Source organism: Cnephaeus nilssonii, assembly GCF_951640355.1.
Source record: "Cnephaeus nilssonii genome assembly, chromosome: 20".
Lineage (NCBI taxonomy): Eukaryota > Metazoa > Chordata > Mammalia > Chiroptera > Vespertilionidae > Cnephaeus > Cnephaeus nilssonii.
In genome coordinates this window covers 41,203,536-41,218,879 of record NC_137091.1, presented here as the reverse complement: position 1 = coordinate 41,218,879, position 15,344 = coordinate 41,203,536, and the positions used below count along the sequence as shown (strand labels likewise).

At 57.9% G+C, this 15,344-nt stretch overlaps 1 protein-coding gene across 1 annotated transcript; it reads right to left on the bottom strand.

Moving 5' to 3' along the window:
- Positions 1 to 4,714: 4,714 nt before the first annotated feature.
- Positions 4,715 to 14,815, bottom strand: BCL3 (BCL3 transcription coactivator). The gene is made up of 9 exons (XM_079759466.1): positions 14,424 to 14,815; positions 12,114 to 12,267; positions 7,865 to 7,973; positions 7,042 to 7,246; positions 6,840 to 6,928; positions 6,564 to 6,641; positions 5,923 to 6,090; positions 5,530 to 5,647; positions 4,715 to 5,360 (listed from the first exon to the last, which is right to left on the bottom strand). The coding sequence occupies exons 1-9, from the start codon at positions 14,677 to 14,679 to the stop codon at positions 5,173 to 5,175; spliced, it is 1,365 nt and encodes a 454-aa protein (XP_079615592.1). The 5' UTR covers positions 14,680 to 14,815; the 3' UTR covers positions 4,715 to 5,172.
- Positions 14,816 to 15,344: the final 529 nt, after the last annotated feature.

Below are 15,344 nucleotides of genomic sequence, written 5' to 3'. Positions count from 1 at the left end.
AATTCCCTGTCAGGGCACATGCCCAGGTTGCGGGCTCAGAGGGGAGAGAGAGAGAGAGAGAGAGAAACATTGATGTGAGACACATATATCGGTGGCCTCCCACATACGCCTGGATCCTGCAACCAAGGTACATGCCCTTGAGCAGAATTGAACCCAGGACCGTTCACTGGATAGGACCAATGCTCTATCCACTGAGCCAAACCAGCTAGGGTAATAAAAACATATTAAAAAAAAATAAAATAGGCCCAGCTGGGTGTGGCTAAGGGGTTGAGCTTCAACCCAGGAACCCAGAGGTCAGTATGGCTTAGTGTTGAGCGTCGACCTATGAACCAGGAGGTCACGGGTTCAATGTCCAGTCAGGGCATATGCCCGAGTTGTGGGCTCAATTCCCAGTAGGGGGCATGCAGGAGACAGCCAATCAATGATTCTCTCTCATCATTGATGTTTCTCTCTCTCTCTCCTTCTCCCTTCCTCTCTGAAATCAATAAAAATACATTAAAAATAAAATGGAGGTTTACGCGAGGGTCTGCAAACATACCTAACCAGCAGATGTGTTGTGTGTAGTTCTCATGATCTTAAAATTTATTTATTTTTATTTTTTAATTGAACATGCCAACACTTAAGTTTGGTAGCTTTCATGCATGCACCTGGAAGAGACATTCTCTGAATGTCTGGGTTTACCCAGGATGCTGATAACAAGTGAAACTTTGCAGCCAGGGTTGGGGCCTCCTGAGCAATGATTGAAAGTATGACTTCTGCCTCTAGAGAGCTAGGACCATCACCGGCGAGCACTGTCTTGGTGGCATTGGTTAAGGGATGGGTGCTTAACTGTGCCAGGGCTGGGGGGCTGGAGACCCTATCTCTGAGCCCCCTTCTTGGAGTCTGTCTTTCTTTGGGGGAAGGGAGATGGGTGTGGAAAGACACACGCTCAGTCCTGAGGTCAGGAGGCTGAGGGGATTTCCATGTGTGGAGGAGCCAGATTCTTTGTTTTAGAGAAGTAACTTCACCAAGGTCAGCGCTGGGTTCAGCTCTTGGATCCAGGGCTAGTTCCTCACAAAGAAGCACATCGCCCATAGCCTGGACCCACTGGCACCAGGAGACGCCTAACACACATTCCAGGCGGATCAGGGCCAGGTCCTGTGCCAACCGCTTGGTACCTACAGTCTCATTAGATTCTCATCAACCCACCAACACAGAGTTGAGTATTATTTCCATTTTACAGATGAGGAAACTAAGGCTCAGGGCAGTGAAGTCACGTTGCCTAAGGGTCACACCGCCATTTGGTAGCAGAGCCCTGGTTAGACAGATACACTGTTGTCCCTCAGTAACTATCTCCCCTCTTCCTTTTGTAACAGAACTTCAGAATTTCAGCTGGGTACACATGACCCAGATAAAACTACATTTCCCAGCCTCCCTCACGATACACATAGCCACGTGACTATAGCCTAGTTACTAGAATGGGATGTGTCTGACTTCTGGGTTGTAGCCTTAAAGGGGCATACAATTGACTTTCTTTTCTTTTTCTTCCCAATGGTTGGAATGTGAATGTGATGGTGGGAGCTGGAGCAGCCATTTTTGAACCATGTGAAAGTATGAGGTGAAGGTAGAACAACGAGGTAGAAGAAGCTTGGGTATTTGACATTCTCAAGCTACTATTTTACGCCTGGCTGTTAACTAGGCCTTTACATGAAAGAAAAATAAACTCCCATCTCATTCAAGCCGCCACATATTTTAGTTTTTGTTGTGACAGCAGGATAAAAAGCCTAGCTAACACACACATCTGCCTGGGCCTTCTTTATCCAAATTTTCAATCAGAGCAAAGAATAGGTCCCATCATCGCTACTGGTTTTCCTCTATGTCCTCCAAAAACAATCCCAAGATGATAAAAACAGCCTTTCCTATGTATCAAGTTCTTTTTCAGAACCATGCCCTGTTGTAAGCACTGTACACAATTCATTGAAGTTTAATCTTCACAGGAAGTTTAAAATATCCTATATAATAAAAGCCTAATATGCTAACACTACAAGGTGAAGGCTATGATTGTGCCCTCATTTTTACAGATGAGGAAACTGAGGATCAGGCTGGGGAGTCACCTGATCAAGGTCACAGCGAGGAACCGGAAGGGCAGGACTCGAACTCAGCTTTGACCCCAGGGCCTGTGCTCTCCATGACGCACCTGGCTGTCCTTTCTGTCACTGACACCCGTTTCCAGTGGCACACGCATGCGCGCGCTCGCACTCCCACGTGCACACACTGAAAAGAACAGATTCAACCACACACAACCTTCCTGAGAGGCAAGAGGGCCCATGAGTATGGACACGGGTTTAGAAGGCAGCAGACTTGGGCTTGGGCAGAAGACTTGCTCTCTCGGAGCCTCATTTTTCTCCTCTGGAATATGGGCGACATCATGGTCAGTCCATGGCTGCTCATGTTTGCGTTTCTGTTCACATCCTCAAATGGGCCACACAGTGTGACAGGGGGCCGGACACACCACAGAGAATCGCAGACCCCATCACACAGTGCGGAGTGATCGCTGTTCATTTTACCGTCGCTTCCCAAGGGCCGGCTCCGTGCCAGGCAGGGTGCCGGCTGCTGTGGGAAGGGCAGCAGCATCGAAGGCCTCCTGGAGCTCAGGGTCTGCTGGAGAGACAGTCACTGCGCATGGCCGTACCCATGTGCTGGGATCGCGGCGCGGGGAGTTCTCACACAGCTGCTTCCAGGGCCCAACACTCACTCAGCCCCTGTAGTGGGTTGAATGGTGGCCCCCCACAAAGATATGTCCCTGGAACCTGCGAATGTAACCTTATTTGGAAAAGGGTCTTTGCAGATGTAATTCAGAGAAGGATCTTGCCCGGCTGGCATGGCTCAGTGCAGAGAGCATTAGCCTGCGGACTGAAGGGTCCCAGGTTCGCATCCGGCCAAGGGCACATGCCTGGGTTGCAGGCTCCATCCCCAGTGTGGCATGCAGGAGGCAGCCGATCAATGATTCTCTCTCAGCATTGATGTTTCTATCTCTCTTTCTCTCTGAAATCAATAAAAATATATTTAAGAAAGAAAGAAAAGAAAAACAGCCCTAACCGGTTTGGCTCAGTGGATAGAGCGTCGGCCTGCAGACTCAAGGGTCCCAGGTTCGATTCCAGTCAAGGGCATGTACCTTGGTTGAGGGCACATCCCCAGCAGGAGGTGTGCAGGAGGCAGCTGGTCGATGTTTCTCTCCCACCGATGTTTCTAACTCTCTATCCCTCTCCCTTTCTCTCTGTAAAAAATCAATAAAATACATATTTTTAAAAAAGGAAAACAGCACTTACCATTACTCAGAAACACATGACCACTCATGAAGCCCAAAACAATGGGACCAAGGTCATCAGTGTCTCTCGAAGGACAACCCTTTCTTCAAGGCCAGGGGTAGTGGGGGCTGTTAGAGCTCCAGTCCTTCCTCAGGGGTTCCAGCTTGTCCCTGCTGTCCCCACTGCACATCCATCTCCCCTTCCTGAAGATCAGTCCATTCCTGTAGCAAATTTCTTCTCCATATACCAATCTCCTAGAAACGTCGATTCTCTGATTGAACCTGGCGTCAGCTGAATCAAGGCTCCTAATGTCCTTGTCCTAATCCCTGGAAACTGTGATGTCACTTTACATGGCAAAGGCACTTTACAGACTGGGTGAGGTTAAGGATCTTGAGATGGGAGAGTATCCTGGGTCCAATGTAATCACAGGGTCCTCCTAAGAGGAAGGCAGGAGATCAGAGCAGGAGATGTACAGATGGAAGCAAAAGGTTGTAGACACAAGGAAGGGCCCATGAGCCAAGGAATGCAGGCCAACCTCTAGGAGCTGGAGAATGCAAGGGAACGGATTCTCCCCTAGAGCTGCCCGAAGGAACCAGCCCTGCGGACACCGTGGCCCAGTGAAACCGATTTGACACTTCTTTTTTTAAAAAAAATATGCCTTTATTGATTTTTAGAGAGAGGGAGGGAGAGAGATAGAAACATCAATGAGAAACATCATCGATGGGCTGCCTCCTGCATGCCCCGTACTGGGGATTGAGCCTGCAACCTGGGCATGTGCCCTGACCAGGAATTGAACCAGCGACCTCTTGGTTCCTGGGTCGACACTGAACCACTGAGCCACACCTGCTGGGCTGATGTTACACTTCTGACCTCCAGAAGTATAAGACAATACACTTACAGGTGTTGTTTTAAGCCACTTAATTTGTGGTGCTTTGTTAGAGTGGTAACAGGCAATGAATGCTTGATTCACAAGAGATGTGTCCACAGAGTCAAGACGCAGACATTGTATTCAGGGGCCCTAGAGCCACTGAGTGAAATGTGACACATCAAGAGAGGCAGGCACACAGAAACAACCGTACGATGACCGCAGGTCTCACAAATGCCACAGAGACAACCGCAGTGTCACCCAACAGTCATCCGTGGCGCTCCCCGGAAACGCGCGCACACACGCGTGCGCGCGCACACACACACACACACACACACACCCAGGGTCACTGTGGAATGTAACAGGGTCTCCTGGAAAGATGTCACACATCAGGTCACCCCCAGAAACAACGGCACAGTGACACCATGACAGAACATCCGGACACACCGGAAATCCTGGAGTCACTCACACACGCCATCACCATTCGGGGACTCCCAGGTCCCGCGTGGAGTCAGCGGGGTACGGCATACAGGGGTGCGCACACGCAAACACACTTCTCCAGACCTCCTCAGGAAAGCGGGCCAGCCACGCCAGGGATATGTTACAAAAATAGTTTATTACAAAAGAAATCCAACCAAAAATGCCTAATAATTTACATTGTTATAAGTGCCCCACTGCAGTCCATCTCTCCCTCCTCATGGGCGGAGGGCAGGGGGAGCAGCTGTCCCCCGGTTCCGCCAGCTCTGAGAGAGGAGAAGGAAGTACATGATTGCGTGGAATTCCAGACAGGAGGTCGGTGCCTGAGAAGAACGGGGGAAAGAGTCCTGGGCGGAAGACGGAAGACGAGGTGGGGGGGTATCTGTGCTCAAAAGAAGGGGCAAATGCCTGTGCCTCTGTGCAAATGGTTCGAAGATGGGGGGGGGGGGGGCAGAGTGAGATCTTCACAGTTTCCTGGAGGGCTGACTCCACAGGGCAGGGAGGTCCCTCCTCATGAGTCCAAGATCTGCCCCCCCATCCCTCTCAGCTGCCTCCTGGAGCTGGGGAGGGAGGCACCGGCCGGCCCGGGGCTTGGAGAACCCCAACAAAGGGCAGGAAGGCAGGTGGAGATGAGGGAGAAAGGAAGAAATTGGGGGGAGCCATGGGAAATCCAAGGGGATCCTTGGGAGGAGACTGGGAAGGCGAGGAGGAGGGTGATGCAGAGAGAAGACCTGTGGAAAGAAGAGAGAAGACGGGTGAGGGCCGTGAGAGACTAGATCCAGAGAGAAGGGGGCGGGGGTCCCAACTCCTGGATTCCGAGGGGCGAGGGGCGGGACAGGGCCTGGAAGGTCGGCAGGAAGGAGGGAGCTGGGGGCTGGAGGCTGCGAGCTGGCTTCTCACCATTGGAGCTGAGGCGGCTGCTGCTCTCGGGGGAGGTGGTGGCACTCCGGTCAGGGGAGGGCTCTGGCTGTGACGCGGGAGCAGGTCGCGTGGCCTTCCCCCTCAGGATGTCGATGACCTGTAGGAAGATGGGGGTCACCACCAGGCCACCCCCTCGCTCCACCTCCGCTGGCTCAAGGGGTCTGTCAGTGAGCACAGCGGTAGGTGAAGGTGGGCACGTGGCCTTCCTTTGTGCCTCAGTCTCTCCTCCTGTCTAGTCCTCACCCCCCACCCCCCTCCCCTCCCTCCACGCATGGGCGCAGACGCACACGCACACCCCTGGGTCTGTTCTACGGACCCACACTCGGGAACAGACTCCCCCCAGCCCCGCACTCCCCCACCGCGCACACTCACCCGGCGGCTGCGCGCCACCATGAGCGGCGTGTCGTTGTGACAGTTCTTGAGGCTGCTGTCGGCGCCGCTGCGGACCAGCGTGCGCACCAGCGGGAGGAGCCCGCGGCCCGACGCCGAGTGCAGCGCCGAGCTGCCCGAGTACATCTGCGCGTTCACGTTGGCGCCGTGCTGCGGGGTGGAGGGGCGGGTCAGGACGGGACCACCCCGCGGCCCCGACCCAGGGCGATGGGGGCGGAGCCCGGGGGCGGGGCCCGGGGGGCGGGGCCCGGGGGGAGGGGCGGGGCCAGCACCCGGGGCAGGACCGCTCGCGGGCCCTGGTGATGGAGAGAAGGTTGGGAGCTAGAGTCCCGGACCGACGGGTCAGCGCGGGACTCGGCGGGCGGCGCTGAATCAAACGGAGCTAGACTCCGGGTCCGGCCGAAGTAGGGGCGGAGTCAGAGAGGGGAAGGGGCTGGGGTCGAGTCTGCGCGGGCCGGCGCGGGACCGGGCCAGCTAGGCTCTCGCTGGGCGGGGCCTGGGCCGTCAGGGGGTGGCGGGGGAATAGCAGAGGGCCCAGGAAGAGTCAGAGCTGGACGGATGGGGGCGATGCGGGCTGGTGCCAGGGGAAAGGGTGGGGGAGGCCGCGGGCAGGGCCCACCCACCTGCAGCAGCAGCTGCACCATGCTCAGGCTGTTGTTTTCCACGGCGTGGATGAGCGGGGAGCGGCCGCTCTTAATGTCCTGCGGCGGGGAGGGAAGGGCCTTGAGTCTCTCCGAGAGCTCCGACCCGACAGCTGGCGGTCCGCATTCCCACCGCTCGGGCGGGACGGAGACCTCGAGCCCCGCCCACCCACGCAGGCGTTCCCCCACGCCAGCCCCCGCCCTCTTGGGGCCCCCGCTCCTCTTGGCCGCATCCCTGGCCCTCGCTCCCTCACTCACCACCGCGTCGATGTCCGCGCCACGCTCCAGCAAGAGCAGCACCGCTTCGTGGCACTCGGTGTTCACGGCCACGTGCAGGGCGGTGAGCCCTAAAGGAGAGGGAGGTCCAGTCAAGCACGGGCTTGGGACTCTGCAGCCCCAGAAGGCCGCCAGGTCCTGCCAGACGGCCCCACCCTGCGCCCGAGCCCGTGTGTGTCCTCACCGTCATAATTTCGGGCCTCCAGGTCCACTGTGCCCGGGGCCGCGCTGTCCAGCAGGGCCCGCAGGCAAGTCGGGCTGCGGTGCTCACACGCCAAGTGGGCTGCTGTCTGGCCATGGCGGTCCAGTGCCATGGGGCTGGCACCGGCCATCACCAGTAGCCGGACCACCGACGGCAAAGTGGTGATCACAGCCAGGTGGAGCGGTGTCTGGGGAACAGAGACTGTGAGGGACCCGTGTGTGCCCTGCCCTGGTCCTAGTCCTGCCTCCCTCAGAATTTCCCAGTCCTGACCCCCAGCTGCAGTCTTCCTCAGGAGCCAGAAATCTGGAACACCTCCTCCCTCAGATTCAAGAGGGCTCCCTCCCCTAGGACCCAGAAGTCTGAGCCCCCAGGCCTTAACTCCCTCGGACTCAGGAATCCAGGCCCCAGGCTTCAAGCCCCAGGCCCCCAGCCCCTCCTCCCTCAGACCCAGGAATCCAGGCCCCCAGCCCTCCACCCTCAGACCCAGGAATCCAGGCCCCCAGCCCTCCTCCCTCAGACCCAGGAGTCCAGGCCCCCAGCCCTCCTCCCTCAGACCCAGGAATCCAGGCCCCCAGCCCTCCTCCCTCAGACCCAGGGGTCCAGGCTCCCAGCCCTCCTCCCTCAGACCCAGGAGTCCAGGCCCCCAGCCGCTCCTCCCTCAGACCCAGGAGTCCAGGCCCCCAGCCCTCCTCCCTCAGACCGAGGAATCCAGGCCCCCAGCCCTCCTCCCTCAGACCCAGGGGTCCAGGCCCTCAGCCCCTCCTCCCTCAGACCAGGAGTCCAGGCCCTAGGTCCCCAGCCTCACCTGCCGGAGGTTGTTGTAAATGTCCAGCTCCCGGCCCCCATGCTGGAAGAGGCTGACCAGTTGATACACAGCTGGCAGATTGCCCTGCACCACGGCAATGTGGAGTGGCCTGGGGGCGAGGGTCACAGACATTAGGGGCCGGTCACCTCTCACCCCCACACTCTTAGCAGCGCTTTCTCCCATATGTGCCGATACTTTGGAAATACCTCCAGAATCCAATCACTTCTCCCACCCCCACTCGCTTCATCCTGATTCAGCCCCCATCATCCTGGACTGTCTCCTCCTCACTGGCGTCACTGCTTCCACCATGGCCCTACTGTCTGTCCCCCACGTAGCAGCCAGAGGGACCCTGTTAGACCCCAAGTCAAGGCATGCCCCCCCCTCTTCTGCTCAGAACCCTCAGAGTAAAGGCCAAGTCCTCACATGCCCACAGGCCTTGAGTGATCTTGTCTCCCGCTCTTCCATCCCTTTGACCTCCTCTCCACCTGCTCTCCTCGTTCTGCTCTGACCATTGGCCTCCTTGCTGTTACTCAAACAGAACACGTATGCTTGCCTCCCAGGCCTTTGCTCTGGCTGTTCCCTCGGCCTGGAACACGCTCCTGCCACATGCCTGCAGGGCCTCTGCTAAAGCGGAATGGCTTCGGCTCCGTCCTCCTCCCCCTCCTTACCCTGCTTAATTTTTCTCCACTTGACATTGTGCAGTTTACATGTTTCCTGTCTGAATCCCACTCCCCCCCCCCCCCCCCCGCATCCCCCCTAGAAGGTTAACTCCACCAGGACAGGGTGTTTTGTCTGCTTCGGCCACTGCCCAGTGCCCAGGACAGTGCCTAGGGCTGAGCAGGTGCTCTGTACACATGCGCTGAATCAACGAATCCATCCATCCTCGAAGCTGGGGACCACGTTCCCACCCCTTTGGGGGCCACAGTTTTCTCATGTGTGAAATGAGTGGGGATGAACTAGATGCCATTAAAGTCTCCATCAGTTGTGACGCCACATCACACAGTCAGCCGAAAGAGTAGGTGTGTGGAGAAAGTTTTGCCCCAAAGGGAAGTGGGATGGGGTCATTGTTCTGGAGTTTGGGCTGTGCCAGGGAAGGTCTCATTCCCCCAGCTTCTGGGAAGGCTGTCAGCTCTCCGCATTCTCTGGGGATTGCCCTCTGCCGAAGAGCACTGTGCGCCGGGTCACGAGGGGAGCGGCCACCATCCAGGGGCATACAATGTCTGGCATACCCTCCTCAACTGCGAAGGCCACGCCGGCTGCAACATCCCCGTGGGACACACAGCAGCTCGACTTCTCCCTGGGCCCAGCCCATAAGCTTTTGCCAGCTTCCCAGGGCCCCCAACCTGCAACAGCCAATCCAAGCGGAGGGCAATCTGGGATGACTGCGCCTGGGCCATCGCCTGTTCGCTCAGGGTCGGGGACATTAGCACCGAGGGCCCAAGGTTGACTGCAAGTTTCGCAGCCCACATAACCTTCCCAAGTCCATTTACTGGATCAACTGCTTTCTCACCCACCACTGCCTGCTTCCGGACCAAGGCCTCCCCACTGGGGAATGTGCATCCTGGACCCACCTTTTAAACCAGCTCCCTAGGTGCCTGGCTGGGGATGGAGACACCCTGCAGCCCAGAGGGCTCTGGGGGGCTGAGGAGGCCCGGGTTGCAAAGTGGGTTGTCCTCCCTAGCTGTGCGTGCTAAGGCAAAGTCACGTGGCCCTTCTGAGCCTCGGTGTTCTCTTTTTGGGAAGTATAATCCACCTCCCAGGAGGAGATTATGCAGGAGAAACGCGGAACCTGGACCCTGATCCTTGAAAGCTCCCCCCCCAAAAAAAAAAAATGTTGGGGAAGGGCCGGACCTGGGCCTCCTGGGAAGGGGTCCCTTCCTTCCCCGCTTCTTTCGGTATGCACCCCCCCACCCCACCCCCCACCCCGCCTCCGTCCCTCTCCGCGCGGGCGGGGTTAAGTGAGGGCAGCGGGAGCGAATGATTTCAGAGAAACCGTCCAGGCCTGAGTTCCCATAAACGCGCGGGCCGCAGGGGGTGGGGCGGGGCTGGAGGAAGTGGGGACGGGAGGGGCGGCCCTGCCCTCGGACTTCCAGTAACAGGTCTGCTGGGCGGGGCTGCGCTTCCGGCTCCCGGGGGAGGGAAGCCTGAGCCGCCGGGGATCTACCGGGGCCACCCGCCCCCTCCCCCGGCACCCCGACTTCCATCCTCGAGTGGGGTAAAGGAGGGGGTAGCCCAACCCAAAGAGACCTCGCTTTTCTGGGGGGGGGGGGGAGGGGGGAGGGGGAAGGAAAGACCCCAAGTCTCCAGCCTGGAGGCCCCTCTGGTACGCCTCAGACTCCAGATGGTTTCTTGTCCCCCTCATCCCAGCATCCACCTCAAAGTCCCCTGGGACCCTACCTCTTCGCTGACGCGGACTTTCCAGTCCCTCTCAGTTCTAGATGCCCCTAGCTGCCCTGCATCCTGTTCCTTTCCGCATCAGAGATCCAGGGATGCTGTGCCCCCAACTCTGCTCCCTGGGACTCAGTGCCCGTCTCCCCTCCGAACCCCCCAGACCCAGATTTTGCTTGCCTTTGAGGGGTGCCTGGCCTCTTGGGGGGTCCAGAAGCTCTGAGATCCTTGCTCCCTGAGTCCCTATAAGTCGAGCCTCCCAACCAAGCTTTGCAACTTTGGGGACCCAGCCTTAGCGTGTCCTCCTCCCCCGCCCCCAGGCTGTGCCAGCTGCCCATTCCGGTAAAGCCTCGGCCCCAGCGGAAGGGGTTAAGGTTAGAGGGAGCGCCGGGAGGGGGAGGCTGCGAGTGAGTGACGGGTGCTGACGTGGGGGAGGCAGAGCAGCTGGGCTGCGGTCAAGTTCTGCGGGAAGGGATTTCCCCGGACTAGCAGCTGAGGCAGAAGTGTTTGCTTTGGGGGAGAGGGGGGGAGAGGCGGGAGAATGAGAGAGCGGGGGGAGGGCGGGTGGGGCGCGGGGCTAAAGCCTGGCGTGCTAGGTCTCCTTCTGCACCCTGCTTGCACAGGCTGCAAACAACTCGGCCCTGGGGGCAGATGCACATGAAATCTATTTCCCAGATGACCCCAGAGGTAGCTGGAGGAGGAAACTAGCTTTATTGAGTCCTGTATATATCTCAGACACTTTCTCCTGCCTGGGTGCACACCGTGGCCCACACTGCCTGGGGAGCTCTGTTCCAACAACATCCACCCACATGTACTGAGCACCTACTGTGCGCTGGGCCCTGTTCCATGCACTATGTGTATGTTTACCGTTGCACGGAATCCTTACTGTGATAGCTGCTATTATGAGCTGTGGATTTCCCGATAGAAACATTGGGGCTCAGGGATGTGAAGTCACCTCACATCCAGCAGTGGGCCGGCCAGTAGTGGAGCCCCCCCCCCCCCACCTTCCCTGCAGAAATAGGCTTGTCAATCGTGCCTACCTATTCCCAGAGAAGCGCTATACAGAAACCATCTCCTATTCGCCTCGCAGAGACCCCTGCACACTTACGGTTCCTGTTTTTACAGGGGGAAACTGAGACAGAGAGGGCTGAGAAAGTGGCTAGCTGAGATATTCAAACGGAAGTCAAGAGAATTATAAGCCTGATGGTCAAGAATGCTGAGTGCTTACTATGTGCTGGCAGAGGGCTAACCCCTCCTGTGCGGGATTTCTCAGCAGCTTCAAGAATATGTTCTTCAAACTGCAGGTGACAAAACCATGGGCTTTGTGAAATCGGTTTAAGGGATCGTGAAATTAATTTAGTGGGCTATGACCACGAAGCAATGAGAAATACACTAGAATAGAAAACACTAAAGTAGATCCCACGTTATGGTTTTGTTTGGTGCAATTTTTATTTCTGGTTTATATGTGTGTGTGCTGAGGTTAATATAAAATAACAATAATAATATTAATTAATACCTATTGAGCATTCATCATCTACCATGCTCAGCACTAGGAGCTTAGCATGTATAATTCATATAATAAATCAACCAATGAAATGTCTTTCTCATTCTTGGAGTGTGATAACAAACTTGAAGCCCCTTGCTCCAAAGTTGGTACTAGGAGGTATGTGCTCTCCGGGCGCCCATTTTTCAGAAGAGGAAACTGAGGCTCCAAGAGGGAATGGGCCTTGCTCAAAGTCACACAGCCAGCGGGGGAGTGAACTAGAAAGGCCAGGCTGAGTGCCCCTGTGTTGTGGCGAGTGAAGTTCGAGAGCTGGCTTCCCCCTGTCCCACTCCCCATTGATGGGGGACTAGTACTCACGTGTCTCCGTCCTCATCGGCGCGGGTGGCCATGGCGATGTCGGCTGAAAGGGGGTGTTCCATTGAGCACATCATGGGGTACAGGGGCGGAGGCAGGCTCAGCAGAGGAAAGGGGGAGCCCATGGTTGGGGTCGGGTACAGAGGCAGTAAAGGTCCTGGGCAGAGAAAAGACATGGGTGAGGCCAAGCCCACAGCCCCTCAACCCTCTCCCCACCTCCAGGCCTTTGCTCCTGCAGGGTCACCTGCCCTTTTCCCAGGTCCCTATTGCATCTCATTCTGGGTCCAGAGGCTCAAGACAAAGCTCCTTCCCATGTCCCTCCTCTGGGCTCCCACAACTTCCCCCACTCAGTCCGTGTCCCCCAGTCCTGGTCACTCTCATTGTCACTTTTTAAAATATATATATTTTTATTAATTTCAGAGAGGAAGGAAGAGGGAGAGAGAGAGAAATAGAAGCATCAACGATGAGAGAGAATCATTGATTGGCTGCCTCCTGGGAATCAAGCCCGCAACCCGGGCATGTGCCCTTGACCAGAATCGAACCTGGGATCCTTTAGTCCGCAGGTTGACGCTCTATCCACTGAGCCAAACCGGCTAGGGCTCATTGTCATTTTAAAAAATATATATATATATTTTTATTGATTTCAGAGAGGAAAGGAGAGGGAGAGAGAGAGATAGAAACATCAATGATGAGAGAGAATCATCCATCGGCTACCTCCTGCACGTCCCCCACTGGGGATTGCAACCCGGGAATCGAACCATGACCTCCTGGTTCATAGGTCCATGCTCAAACACGGAGCCACACTGGGCTCGTGGTCACTTTTCATGTTTCTGACTCTCCTCTCCTGCTAGGCAAAAAGTCCCTCAAGGACTGAACCCCATCGCCCCGCAGGGGATCCTCAGGGCCTGTTTGCTGAGTGAATTTGTGGCTCAGGGAGGTAAAGACAGGATGAAGTGCTGGGTGTGGGGTGTGGGGTGTGGGGTGAGTGCCTGGAGCTTTTGGGGAGAGGGGTGGGTCAGAAGGTGAGAGATGATACCAGAAGCCTGTTCAGATCACACTGTTGGAAGGGGACCTTGGCAGCAGGAAAATCCATATCTACCCAGCATATAGAGGGGGAAACTGAGGCCTGGGTTCTCACCTGGGGAATGGGAAGGGGAGACAGTAGCAGGCCGCCGTTTGCACAGCTAGAGGCTGTACCCTAATGGGGTGGAAGGTGCAGAGACTGGGCAAAGGTTTGGAGGCACTAAGCATGGGCTTTGCCACTTTGGGGGTCCCTTGGGGACGGGGAGGTGAGCACAGCTGTGGCAGGGGATGCCCCTTGAGATCAGGGATGGAGACAGGATGGGGAGAAGGGTGTTTGGCCTCCTCTGTCATCTCCTCGTCACTGGGAGTCCTGAAGGCCCCAAGCTTCCTGGTCCCTGCCCTGAGGCCTTCTGAAGATCCCCGAATCCTTCATCCGGGCCCCAAATTCTTGAGTCCCAGATTTCCCCGGTCCTGTCCCCTATTATTAGAATCCTCAGCCCCCAGCCCTCTAATACCACCTGGTCTTGTGACCCCCGATGAAACTCTGATCCATGGTGACCACACATAACTGGGTGCCCAGCACCCTGGACCCCTGTCCTGCTGGTTCATTAGGACCCCCGGTGTCTGGGTCTGTTTCCTTGTTTCTCTCTGATCCCAGACTCCCAGACATTGGGGCGCTCATAACTCTGACTCTGTTCTCCTAACCCCCCAAGTCCCCTGATGTCTTGGTTCCTGAGATTTTGACGTCCTGGGATCCCTAATATCCGTCTCCTTAGAACCCAATCTCTATTCCCCTGACTTCCTTGGACCCCACACATCCGGATGCCAAGAACCTCAGGGTCTTGGGCCGGAGCACTGATTCCTCAAAACCCTGGGGTAGATACCTGGGGTCTTGAGTTTGTAATTCTGTGTTCCCGAGACTTCAGGCTCTGCCCCTTGATTCCCTGAGACCCCAAGTCTGTACTGCTGGGCACCGTCCCCTGGGTCCCCATATCTGTCGCGTTCAGACCCGAGGCTCCGTCCCTCAGGCCCCCTGCACCCAGCTTCCTGGGACCCCCATATAGCTCTGTCCCCAGGCACTGCTCCCATGCCTGTATCCCAGGGACCGGGGCCTGCCCCCCCCAGCGTCCCAGGAGCCCCATATCTGTGTTTTGGGACCTTGGCTTCTCCCTCTGTCCCCCCAGCTCCCAGGAACCCCCTGTACTTGTGTCTGAGCTATGTGCCCTGCCTCCGGTGACCCAATGCCCTGTGTGGCCCCCAACCCGACCTTGACCGGAGGGAGACACTCACCCTGGTAGTAAAGGGCCTCTGGCCGGGCCAGGCCGTGGCGCGACGCTGGGGCCGCCGGCCCGTTGGAGCCGCCGAGGACGGGCTCCGGGGTGGCCAGGGGGCCCGCGGCGCAGCGCGGGGCGGCGGGCTCCGGGGAGGGCGCGCGCAGCGGGCGCTTACGGAGCGGCAGCGCGGCGCCGGGGAGCCCGGCGGCCTTGGGCCGGGTGCGCAGGTCCACGGGCCCCTCGTCCATGGCCCCCGTGGGGCATCGGGGCATGGGGCCGCCGGGGACGGCGGCCGAGCGGGCGGCCGGAGCGCGACTCGGCTCGGCGGCACCGAGGGAGGTTGAGCCAGGCGCCGGGACTTCCCCTGCCGCCGGCTGAACTGAAGGGACTTTTGTCGGCCGGGGCGGTGCCGGCAGCCCGCCTCCACGCCCCCAGCCCCCCCCCCCCCCCCCGCCCTCCTCCGGGGCCACCCGTCCGCTCCAGGGGTTTCCTGGACCCGGTGCCGCTCCCGTGGCCCCGCGCACCAGCCGGCCGCGCGCCGCCCCGCGCCCGCCCCTCTTGGCCCCGCGGCGCCCAGGGCGGCTGGGCCGGGGCTCGGAGTGGGGTGGGGGTGGGAAGGAGGCGGGGTCGGGGGTGGGGGGTCCCCTCCCCTGCGGCTGCGGGCCGCTAGCTGTCGGGTCTCTGTGTTTGCCTCTCAGAGAGACGTCCGGATAGAGGTCCCCGGGTCTCTCTCTCTCTGTCTCTGTCTCTGCCCTCACTGTCTGTCTCTGTTGTCTCTTTGCATCTACGATCTTTTTGCCTCTGGAGTTCTGTCTGCTTCCCTGTCGCTCCCCAAGGGAAGCAATTCCATGGCTCCCTGGGGTCGTCAGGGTGCGGGTTCGAGTCCTGACTCCCACTTCCTCGCCCGGTGACCTTGACCACGCACTTCCCCTCTCAG

What these genes read in the sequence shown, in the direction of transcription:
- BCL3 (XM_079759466.1), bottom strand. Translation starts at nt 14,679, where the DNA reads ATGCCCCGATGCCCCACGGGGGCCATGGACGAGGGGCCCGTGGACCTG. An exon ending in TTTACAACAACCTCCGGCAG is followed by an intron (nt 7,247 to 7,864) that starts GTGAGGCTGGGG and finishes TCTGTTCCCCAG; the next exon opens with ACACCGCTCCACCTGGCTGT. An exon ending in TGGTGCAGCTGCTGCTGCAG is followed by an intron (nt 6,091 to 6,563) that starts GTGGGTGGGCCC and finishes TCCACCCCGCAG; the next exon opens with CACGGCGCCAACGTGAACGC.